The sequence below is a fragment of the Narcine bancroftii genome, chromosome 6, assembly GCF_036971445.1.
Source record: "Narcine bancroftii isolate sNarBan1 chromosome 6, sNarBan1.hap1, whole genome shotgun sequence".
NCBI lineage: Eukaryota > Metazoa > Chordata > Chondrichthyes > Torpediniformes > Narcinidae > Narcine > Narcine bancroftii.
This window is the reverse complement of record NC_091474.1, coordinates 179,770,665-179,783,180: the sequence shown is the minus strand read 5'-3', so window position 1 is coordinate 179,783,180 and position 12,516 is coordinate 179,770,665. Positions and strand designations below refer to the sequence as shown.

The 12,516-nt window shown below is 43.2% G+C and overlaps 1 protein-coding gene across 3 annotated transcripts in view; it reads left to right on the top strand.

The window, feature by feature from the left end:
• Positions 1 to 12,516, top strand: part of cep85l (centrosomal protein 85, like) — a 314,062-nt gene that overhangs the window by 64,989 nt on the left and 236,557 nt on the right. For all 3 annotated transcript variants that reach the window (XM_069886836.1, XM_069886835.1, XM_069886837.1), the window contains exon 2: positions 6,523 to 6,684. In XM_069886836.1, coding sequence (XP_069742937.1) covers positions 6,523 to 6,684 — 162 coding nt within the window. The remainder of the gene's footprint in view (positions 1 to 6,522; positions 6,685 to 12,516) is intronic.

Genomic DNA, 12,516 nt, shown 5'->3' with positions numbered 1-12,516 from the left:
AGGAAACCAGAGTCCCTAGAGGAAACCCACACAAACACAGAGAACATGCAAACTCCTTACTGCATAGGATTCAAACCCGGGTGCCAATTGCTGGTACTGCAACAGTGTTGTGCTAACTGTTACATCAACTGTCCCGCCCAACATTTGGACTGTGGTGTTGTCACGAGCCCAGATGACTCCAAAGCCCAGCAGCAATGGACAAATGGTTACTTAAACAAAAGTTGCTTTTAATTATCTTTAAACATGAAAACAGGATCAAACTTTAAATTAACTAACCTAACTTAATCCTCTTCTAATCCTAAGTGCACGTGTATGTAATGAGTGTGTAAGTTAAGAAAAATTCTTTGGTTCACAGTCCAATCTCACTTCTCATTCCTCCAAGTTCACTGGTTGCAGGAAATTCTTATACTGTGCACAGAATTTAACATTTATAAAGTTCACCAGGCTTTGGTGATTGAAAAGTAAATGGTTACTGCTCAGGAAGGTTTTTGTCAGTTTTCAGAGAGAGATTTGTTGTTCCTTTTTAATCAGCTGCTTCAGGATTCTCCAGTTGATGACCTCTTTCAGGTTACCACAGAATTCCTTTTTGTTTCACTTATTCCAAATGAAACATTAGACAGACAGTCCACTCCTCTTGCATGACCCACAAGGGCTTTGACCAGGCCATCTTCCAAATGGCTTTCCACAAGCTTGTCATCTTGTCCTGTTCCAGTCCCAGCTAATACTGCTGATTGTAACACTGTAGAAGTGATCTCTCTCTCGGTTGCTCTCACTCTTTCTCTTTGCCAAACCACAAGACTCTCTTCGAACAATAAGTTCTCTTCCAGATCTTTCATCTGTTGCCTTTTGTAAACAACAATCCATTAATGAAGTCTCTTGAGCACTCTTCAAAGCTCTTGCAAAAGTTGAGGCAGAGCTCCAGTATTTCAAATGAGATTTGTTTGTATGTAACCTTCTCTAACAATCCTTTGGTCACCACATTACAGGAATGACGTGAAGCCCTTGAAGAGGTTCATAAGGTTGTTGCTTGGATTGAAGTATATTAGCAATAAGAAAAATGTTAAACTGCTTTCTCTGGAACTTTGAAGGTCAAGGTGTGATCTGATAGAAATATATAAAATTGTGTTATGATAGGGTAAATAGAATCTTTTTCCCGGGATGAACTTGCTACAGGCGCAGGCTTTAGGTGCATGGGGAATTTTTTTTTGCATAGTGGTGGATGCCAAGAATGTGCTGACCAGGGAGATGAGGGAACCACATACAGTACCAGATGGACATGAAAACAGGCATGGAATAGAGGGATACTGATTAGTTTAGACTGGCATCATGGTTGGGCCAGACATGGTGTGTTTAAGGGCAATTTCTGTGCTGTATTGTTTTTTTTTATGTTCCATGTCTCAAAGATGTCTTCATCTTCCTGCATTTAATACATAGTTTTCCCCTGCTAAAGTAATCCTGTGACTAAAACATTGTTGGTATAATTTCATGGTGTTTTTTTTTCAATTTGATGTATCAATCTTATTAATTGTGACTGTCTCTCTGACTGTTGATGTATTTTGCTCTAATAGTAAATAACACATGGCTGGAAGTAATTGATAGGTTTCATGGCATCTGTGGCAAAAGAGAGAGTCAACTTTTAAGGAGAAAGATCCTTGGTCAGAACTGGGAAAGAGAGAAAACAAGTTATTTTCGGGTTGAAAGGATGATGGGAGGTGAGAATTACTGGGAATAAGTTGTAGAGACCATCTACAGAATGGGTATGCAAGAGTATTGGGAAAGAAAAGGATCAAAAGGTGTGAGGAGGGCAGTTAGTGTTGATAGAGTTGCCTTTTTATTTCAGAAAAAGTAAGAAGGAATCCCTGTACTTTTTTTGTTACAATTTTCACCATCAACAGTATCTTTTTTTAGGCAAAACGTTCCACATGAAGTATTTGACATTTTTACTGACCTCTGGAATTATCTGAGGTGCAATAATGATGCAAGGAGATATGCATGACAAGAGAGCAATTCCACGGTGTAACACTAAGCATGTTTATGTTGTCAGAGCAGAAGGCTGGGCTTTAATGCTGAAATTTCTCCATTTCTGGAGTTGACCACTTTCTGATACTTGTGCAGCAAATATGTGTAGCTGGTGACTGAATACTGTTGAGGTCCTATTACGTTGGAAAGGTGGAAATTTTCATTTTCTGACATTGATTTGAACAACATGCCATCATCAGTTTACTCACAACTGAACTAATGGGTGGAGAGCCATTGATGAAAGCAGCTGATGACGCTGCTTTGATGAACTCCAACAACGATGTCCTGAGTCTGGGGATGATTGATGTTCAACAACCACAACATCTTCCTTTGTGCATTGTTTGAGTCCAACCATTGGAATGTATTTTTTTCCCCCCACTGGTGTCCATTGATTAGTTTTTCCAGAGCTTCTTGATTCCTTGCTTAGTCAGTCACTCTTGCCTCTCTGGAATTTACAGGTGCACAACCAAGAGTCCCGCAGCACCTCGCAGATGTCCAGAGTTGATTTACCAAAACAATTCTGACCTTGTTTGTCTGGGACAATTGCAGTATCACAAAACCTGAATTGTGCCTACATTATGGGGATGGAACTGTGCAGTGGCTACTGCTATCCATGCAGTCATGGATAAGTGCACCTTCTGCAAAGTTACTGGTGAGGACAAGGTTAACCCTCTTGATGGATTGATCACAATTTGCTGTGTTGCTGACTCCATCCTTAAGGATGCAGCCAACTTGATCAGTGGTGATGCTACCAGTCCACTCTCTGTAGTAATGCTATTCCTGATGTTTCCACCCGGTGCTGTTCAACATGAGCAGCCTTGAGGGTTGTAATCAGGGGGGATTTCCTTGACCACAATTGATCTAATGCCATGAGACTTTATGATGTTTAGAGTTGATTTTCATTTGTACCACTATCTCTGATAAATTAACCTTGTCAGAAAAACCGATTATGATTTTGTGATTAATCAAATTTTGTCAAGATCATGAGAGAGAAAGTACTTGGGAAGCTAAATGGTCTAAGGGTAGATAAGTCTCCTGGACTGGATGGAATGCACCCTTGAGTTCTGAAGAAGGCTGCTGCAGAGATGTGGAGGCATTGGCAATGATCTTCTAGGAATCGATGGATTCTGGCACGATTCCAGAGGACTGGAGAATCATGAATGTCACTGTTTAAGGGAAGGAAGCAGTAGAAGGGAAATGATAGACCTATTACTCTGACATCTGTGGTTGGGAAGATGTTGGAATCAATTGTCAAAGGTGAGGTTACAGAGTTCCTAGAGGAGCATCACAAGATGAGTCCAAGTCAGCATGGTTTCCTCAAAGAAAAATCATGTCTGACAAATCTACTACAATTTTTTGAGGAGATAATAAACAGAGTAGACAAGGGAGAAGCGGTGAATGTTGTGTAGTTAGACTTACAAAAGCCTTCAAGGTGCCACATATGAGGCTGCTTAACAAGATGAGAGCTCATGGAATTACGGGAAGGATATTAGCATGGGTAGAGCATTGGTTAATAGGCAGGAAACAGAGAGTGGGAATAAATGGATCCTATTCAGGTTGGTTGCCTGATACCAGTGGTTTTCCATAAGGGTCAGTGTTGGGGTCACTTCTTTTTAAGTTGTATGTAAATTATATGGATAATGGAATAGATTACTTTTGTGGCTAAATTTGCGGATGCCACCAAAATAGGTGGTGCTGAGGATACTGAAATGCTGCAGAGAGAGTAAAAACTCACACAGCAGGTCAAACAGTGTCCTTTATAAAGCAAAAGTTAAAATACGTAATTGACATTTTGGGTTTGAGCCCTTCAAGCTCTGGAAAAATGTTGGCAGGCATCTGAATGAACTTAAGGCTGTAGTGAGACTTGGATAGATTAGGAGAATGGGCAAAGAGATGGGAGATGAAATACAATATTGGGAAGTGTATAGTCATACACTTTGGTACAAGAAATAGTCAGGCAGACTATTATTTAGATGGGGAGAAAATTCATAGAGACTTGGGGGTGGCTGTCCTCATGCAGGATACCCTAAATGTTAACCTCCAGGTTGAGATGGCAGTGAAGAATGTAAATGCAATGTTGGCATTCAATTCTAGAAGAGCAGCATACGAGAGCAGGGATGTAATGATGAGACTCTGTAGGGTGCTGGTGAGACCTCACTTGGAGACCTGTGTACAGTTTTAGGTGCCTTATTTGAGAAAGGATGTGCCAATATTGAAGGTCCAGATAAGATTTCCTAGAAAAATACCAGGAATGAAAGGGTTAGCCTATGAGGAATGTTTGTTGGTCCTTGGACTGTACTCACTGGGGTACAGAACGATGATGGGGGACCTGGTGGAAACATTTTGTATGCTAAAAGGCCTGGTCAGAGTAGATGGACAAAATCACTTCCTATGGTAGAGGAGTCTAGGATAAGAGGTCACAATTTCAGTATAGAAGGGTATCAGTTTAAAACATAAATGCTGAAAAATCTCTTTAGCCAGAGGGTCTTGAGTCTATGCAACTTGTTGCTACAGGCAGCAGTGAAAGTGAGGATGCTAGGCTATTTTGAATTTTTTGAATATTTAAAATTTTCCAAGACTTGATCTTCTGGAATTCAATGCTGTTAACCTAACTATTATTTAAACCTTTTCGGGAAGTTAATTATATCCTTAAGCCAGTATAATTCAAATAAGGTTACCATATTTTAAAAAAACATGTCATATTTCTTTCTAAGGTTATAAGTTATCTTTTCCGGGATGCGGGGAGGGTGTACAACTTTAATTTCCATACTCCAATGAATAAGAAGTAGGAGGAATCGGACTTCCACGTCACAGCTATACATTTCCTGGTTACCACTAGTCCAATCCTCATGAACTGTATTTGATATTTTGACAGTTTTGTGCCAATAACCATAAGATTGCTTAATTAATAGAGTTGTGGTCCCAATGGAAAATCCACATCTATTTTTTTTGTCAAAATTTCTGCCAAATCATACCAAAAGGATCTTGCTTTCATGCATAGCCAGGTAGAATATATAAATGTTCCAACCTCTATCCAACACCTAAAACATGTCCGGAATTTCAGATTAAAACTGTAATTTTTGCAGTGTAAGTTGCATGAAATTGTATTATACCAATCGAGATCTGATGTTGATAGATGATGTCATATTATCAGAGCACAATTTTGACCAATATTATTGTTGAATCCTTTTCCCCAAGTCCATCTCTCACCTTTCCCATTTAAGACAGAAATTGACAGGTATTTGATTAGTCAGGGCATCAAGGGTTACGGGGAAGAAGGCTGGGGAGTTGGGCTGTGATAAAGATCAGCTCATGATTAGATGGCAGAGCAGACCCGATGGGCCGTTTGGCCTACATCTGCACTTTTATCTTGTGTGAATACTGTAACTTCGTGTCCGCTCTCCTAATTTCGAAAGAAGATCAGGTGATGCTGGAGTTACTCAACAGGTCAGGCAGCTTTTATAGAGGGAGAACGTAAGAAATGTTTTGGTTTAGTGGATCTTTCATTAGTGAGAAAATAAACATTGCAGAGAGGGAAAGAGTGGAGAAAACAAAGGGTGTGTTTGTAATAGTGTGCTGATAAATGCTATTGATGTTGTCTAAGAGAAGATAACTGCTAGTTAATGTTTGTTGAATAGCTGTTCTGGTTTGTATTTTCTATATTCTCTTCAGTTTAACAGAAACTGCTCCATTCTGTTTTTAGGCAATCTAACCTTTTTTTGCTGACAGAACCTCATTCATCTCCCTCCTTAAACTCCTTCATAGAGAAATGTCATGTGAGAAATGATGTTTCATCATTCTGCATTTGACAGCATCAACTCCTTTTACTCTCTAGCTTTACACATTTTTTCCAGTCATTTATTTCACATTGACTACATTGTTAATGCCGGTTTTTTTCTCTCTCTACAGATTCTATCTAATCTGCTGAGAACTTCGTTTTTTCTATTTTTTTTTGGGGGGGGTGGGATTTCACCACGTGCATTTTTTTTTTTGCTTTCTAATTTAAACACCATCCAAGTTGGACTGGAGGTAACTTTGCTGTCTATACATGCATGTATTAAACAGCTAAAGCAAAAACAGGCATGCCTTATTTCACAACCTTAGATCCGATCAAAGCTCAGCAATCCTATCATGTCTGATAGATAGTGAATAGTTAAAGAGCTGATTGGAAGAAGTGGCTCTAAGGCACAGCAGCTCTACCAGAATTTAGGAGCGCAGAATTTTGGTTCTGGGCATGCTCCCTATGTTAAAATTTCAACAATGAAACATTGTTTCTAACTGTGAAAGAAGTAGGCAGGTCTGCCTTCAGACTGCATGCTTCACAATCTTCACAAGCAAAATCATGGAGTGGGTTTGCCTGAACTTAAATTCAAAATGGAGAATTCATAGGGATTTGCTTAGTTTATATTTGCTCCAGTCGTTATTATGATATTAAGCTTGTTTACAAACAAAAATGTAGCAGTTTTTTTTCTCTAGTTCATGGTTCAATCTCTCTTTGCCCAGGTCCTGATGTTCCACATGCAAGATGGGTTCCAGCTTGTGAAGCGACGTGGCCGATCCCCACTCTATTAACCCGTGGTCAGAACAACACCAGCAGAAGATTCAGCATCACCTCTGATAGTGGAGACACGGGAATAGGCACTTCAAGTTCAGATAGCATTGAAGGTGGGTGAGATGTTGTACAAGCTGTGAGTGGTTTTTAAAAAAAAACATGAATATGTTATTTATAGTTACGAGTGAGAGAATGATGCCAGCACATGATGCTTATGATAATCACCATAAATACAGTGACCTGCTAAACATGAAACTATTTCATTTCAAAATGCTGGGAGTTTTCTTTTGTCATAATGGAAATTGCCAGATCGTTCAGAAATGTTTACAAGTTTGATTATAAAATGAAAGTTTGACTGTCATTGTTTGCAATTGTCTAATGTAGTTACGTCACTCTAAAGGAACTCTGAAGAAACCAGTAACATCAAGTCACGTAGAGAAAATGTTATGAAATAGTTAATTTGAAAAACACATAAAAATAGATCTAAAAGGAAACTCTGGGTCAACATTCACTCAGCTCTGAAGTGCCTGTTTATCTAAATGTGTTGAATTTCCTTGGGTATGCCAGTGATATTGGATCTGCTGTGGAGCGATTGTGGTGGTAGGTGAATTGCAGTGGGTCCATTTTTTCAGTGGGTATGCCAGTAATCAACCATGTACTGTTGGTAGCATTTGTTGTGCTTCTACTCATGGACCCTGGACAATGCAAACTTTCTGGTACAAATCTCACCTTGGATTCAATTCATGTTACATGCAGCCATTGTGCCAAGGATATAGTGATTTCAGGCTGCATATTTTCTCCATGTGCCTGAAGCTAGAGTTTCTGAGGGATAAAAAAAAATTCTGTAATTGCAAAAAATCCAGGAACACATCATTCTGGGTTGGGAATGAGTCAGAAACTAAAAGGTCAGCACAGACAGTCACATCAATGTCTCATACACTGCACCTCTCAGCCTTGTTCTTCAACAAATTACTGGAGCTCAGTCCACTGTGTAAGAAAAAAAAGTTTCAATCGCATGATCTCTCTGCAGTCATCAGCGCAGGACTAAAGGCCTCTCATGGTATGGGAGCCAATCAAGCCAGCTCCTAAGGTGGGTGCTGGCCAGCCTTACCAATGCACGCTTTGTCTCTCTTATTCCTTCCATCATCTCCTTCACAATGTTTCTCTGTTGCCATATTGTGATTTCAGCAAGTAGAGTTCTTTCCTCAGTGCACAGTACTCAGCATGGCTGTGTCCAGATCTTCACTGGGATTCGAATGAAAAAAGCAGAGATCCCATTTTAGAGCACTGAAAAAAAAGCCATAGAGCATTACAGCACAGAAACAGGCCTCTTCAGCCTTTATAGTCTGTGCTGAACCATTTTTTTTTGACTAGTCCCACTGACCTGCACCCAGTCCATAGTCCTCCATGCCTCTCTCAACCATGCACCTGTCCACATTACTCTTCCATGTTAAAATTGAGCCCACATTCACCACTTCAGCTGGAAGCTCATTCCACACCCCCTACCACTCTCTATGTGAAGAAGTTCTCCCTCATGTTCACACTAAACATTTCCCCATTCACTTTATACACTCTATCAATGACTCAAAAGACTGAGTGAGGAATGATGGGCATTAATGCACATTAGATTTCAGTTCCATGTGCTCGAATGAATGGAAGGGGGCAGGGAGGTTGACCTTTATGGCCAGGTCATATTTGTAGCAGTACATAGGAGGGATCAGATGGCATGGAGTGTCTCTCTGGCAGGACTTCCTGCCAGAGAAACACCACCAGGCCTTTTGAATTAAGAGCCAGGAGGGCTGCTTCCAAAATGGTGGTGTTTTCTTGCTCCACCTGGCTGTTTCCCCTGGGGTCCTACTAGTGGCTATGCCTCTAGCTATCAGGTACTGACGTAGCTCGTTGCTCATGAATGAGGACCCTGATCACTATGAATATAGTCCAGGTACCCGAAGAGGGTGAATAACCTATGGAGTGCCCTGATAACTCTGGCAGAGGTCATGTGGAGACAGGGTATGGCAAAAGGGAATCTGGAGAACTCGTCTATGACATTATGGAGATGGATATTCCTAATGGGCAGGGGTCCCTTGAAATCGATTCTCAGTCGTTCAAAGGGGTGCGTGGCCTTGATGAGGTATGCCTCGTTGGGCTTGGAGACCTGTGGTTTACATTCCGTGCAGACTTGGCAGTGTCTGGTTAGAGATCTGACATTCTCAATGGAGTACGGGAGGTTCTGAGCTTTTATTAAGTGGAACAACCTCGTGATTCTGGGGTGGCAAAGGTCAATCGTGGAGCAATTGGAAGTGGTTAAGATGGGCACCGGTGGATCATTCAGTTTGCCTGGCGGTACAGGATATCATAGTTATTGGTGGAGAGTTCAATTTTCCTACTCGGGATTATATCGTTCTTGATTTTTGCCCTGCAGTTTTATGTTAAACGTGAAGGTGATGGCCCATTGGTCTGTCAGCAGGGTAAATCTTTTCCCGGCCAGATAGTGACGCCAGTGGTAAATGCCTCAACAATCGTCTGTGCCTCCTTCTCGACTGAGGAGTGCTGTGTCTCAGGACCGTGGAGGATGCGGGAAAAAAAATGTTACTGGCCTGCCCGCTGGGTTGAGAGTGAAAGCCAATGTGAAGTTGGTATTACTCTCCACCTGGAATGGGATGGATTTATCCATGGCATGCGTCGTGGCTTTAGCAATGTCTCCTTAGATTTGGTTGAATACCACCTGGCATTCTGCCGATAAAGGGAAGCTTGTGGATCTTGCTAAGGGGTAGGCTTTATTGGCATAATTGGGCATCCATTGGGCATAGTAAGAAAAGTACCCCAGACACCATTTCAGCTCCTTGAGGTTGTGTGGTATCAGGAGCTCCATAAGGGGACGCATGCGGTCGGGGGCAATGACACTATGTGCCACGACGCATCCAAGGAGGGCCAGGCAAATGGTTCTAAACATACACTTCTCCTTGTTACAAGTCAGATTAAGGGACTTGGCTGTGCTGAGAAATTTCACTAGGTTTGCATCATGGTCCTACTAGTCATGGTAGGGGAATGTCGCTGTCAGTTTGTGCCTGTCTACCATCTGATCCATCTCCCTTTGGAATACTGAGACCCTGTTGGTGACTCTGAAGGGCACCCTGAGGAAGTGATAAAGTCTCCCATCCAATTAGAAGGAAGTGATTTACAGTCTCCTGGGCAAAGGGGTGATTTTGGGTCAATCGTGGAGTACACTTTGTACCGGGCTATTATTGACCATATTGGCTATCTGGGGGAGGGGGTAAGCATCTAGCTGACCTTTTGGCTGTAATCGATCACCATGCAGGGTTTGCTTCCTCCCCTGACCACATGACTTGGGCACTCCACTAGGAGTCGCTGCACCTCGGATTTTATGAATGCCTGGTCCTCAGCTGTATAGCGCTTGCTTTTCTTCGCAATGGCTGGCAGTCTGGGTCAGGTTCATGAATAATGACAGAGGGGATATGGAAAGGTGGAGAGGCTGCATGTGAGGGCTGGCTGCTTGGGGGAGGGGGTTGTGAATCGGGGATTGTATACCATTATGGGTAGCTGTGGTCCTCTGAACGTCATCGTCGCAATCCAATCCTGGCTCTGGAAGTCAAGGCACAGGAGTATTGGCGCACAGAGCTGTGGCATCACAAGCAAATGAAAGTTATTATAACATTCACCCCCCCACCCCCCCACGACCATTAAGGACGCTACACAGTATCCCCGGATCTCTGCGGATTGGTCCTTTGTGGCTATAGAGATGGTGCCGCTCATGGGTCTGACAGAAAGAGAGAGAAAGTTTCTGAGCAGTGTCAGGGTGAATAAAGCTCTATGTGCTCCCACTGTCAAACAGGCAGTTCGTTCTTTTCCAGTTTACCCCTCTCTCCATCATTGAGTGAGTGATCGGATGAGTGCTGCCCTGGTTCAGTGACACGGAGGCCAGGATCGGGTTGTCATCATCACTGTCTGAGGGAGGCCCAACTGGTAATATGGCGGCCTCTATGTTGACCACACTGTTGCATCGGAGGAAGTGACATAATCCAGGCTGTGGAAGGCAGAGGTGACATCATCAGGGAGGGTGGAGGAGACGCTAGGTAAGATAGTTACTCCCGAGTCACACACACCATTGAGCCATTTGAGGCAGGATGTGACGTCAGTGCCACGTGCTCGGGAGGGAGGGTTTGGACTTGCAGACACACTGGTAATGTCCCTTCCCGCATCCTGAACAGATTGCCTCCTTAGCCGGACACAGTCATCGGGGGTGCTTCTGCTGGCTGCAGAAGTGGCACCTTGGGTGTCCGATTGCGGTGGGGTCATGGCTCGCTCTAGTAGAGGCAATCTGTGATGCCGGGTCCCAACATGGCAGCGCGTGGAGGCCCTGTTCTTACCAGCAATCTACAGCAATTTAATACACATTAATTTTTCCACATGTGATGGACAAACAGCAATCTACAGCATTGCGTTGGGCTGAGTTGAGGGTCCTGGAAAGCTGGAAGGCTCTCTTCGAGGGCAACCTCTCCTCCTCGCAGTTGCTGATGAATGTAGTCAGACCTTACTCCAGCCACACAGGCATCTCGCACCAGTTCCTCCACACACTGGGCAGGGCTATGGGCACGGGGGCTGTAGCAATGCCACAGTAAACTCTCCTCAGATTGTACAGTGCTCAAAAGAACTTGTCCATGGACTCACCGGGTTGTTGTCGCCTCGAGGCCAGCCGATACCATGAGTACACTTAATTCACCTGGGGTCGGTAGAGGTTGTGGAGCTCACCCATGGACTCTGGGTAGGTTGTGCAGTTCCAGATTGCCAGGTATGGTCATTGGCTAACTCTAACTTGCAGGACCTTGAGTTTCTTCTCGTCTGAGTCCACAAGGCCCACTACGAATTTGAGGAAGTTTGTGAAGCAGACGATCCACTGCTGGTACAGTTCAGCAGCTCCGGGTGTCTGTGGATCGATTTTGAGATGGTCAGGTCTCTGCAGTTTGTCCATCCCATGTGGAAAAATTAATGTGTATTAAATTGATTTGCTTTATCAATGACTCCAAAGACTGAGTGAAGTCTTAGAATTCAGCTGGCCCAACTCCATGTGCTTGAATGAATGGAAGGGGGCAGGGAGGTCGACATTTATGGCCAGGTCACAGGTGGAGGGGTTACATGGGGTCAAGTCATCAGTGGGCTGGCCAGCCACTCACACACAGAGCAGCAACAGTATATACATATATGCATATCACCTCACTCTTAACTCGTATCCTCTGGTTTGTATCTCCCCTACCCTCAGTGGAAAAAGCCTATCTAAATTGACTCTGTTTATCCCCCTCATAAATTTTAAATAGCTCTATCTAATCTTCCCTCATCCTTCTACGCTCCAGGAAATAAAGTCTTAACCTGTTTAACCTTTCCCTGCAACTCAGTCCCTGAAGTCCGGATAACATCCTTCTCTGCACTCTTTCTATCTTATTGATATCCTTCCTGTTGTTAGGTGTTCTATGATTCATATTTTATTTTTTTCAGGAAGTGGGAGGGGTGTTAATAATCTAGGCAGCATGTGTTTGGCGCCTCACAGTTTGGCGGGCAGCAACCTCCTTTGAAGAAGACCGCAGAGCCCACCTCACTGACAAAAGACAAAGGAGGAAAAACCCAACCCCAACAAACCAATTTTCCCCTGCAACCGCTGCAACCGTGTCTGCCTGTACCGCATCGGACTTGTCAGCCACAAACGAGCCTGCAGCTGACGTGGACATTTTTACCCCCTCCATAAATCTTTGTCCGCGAAGCCAAGCCAAAGAATGTGTTTAATGTACTAAAATGTTCAAATTTAGACATGCACACCATAATGGACCTTTCTGACCCACAAGCCTGGGCCACCAAAATACACCAATTGACCTGTTTTTGAAGGATGAGAGGAAACCAGAGCACCCAGATGAAACGCACGCAGACACTGAGAG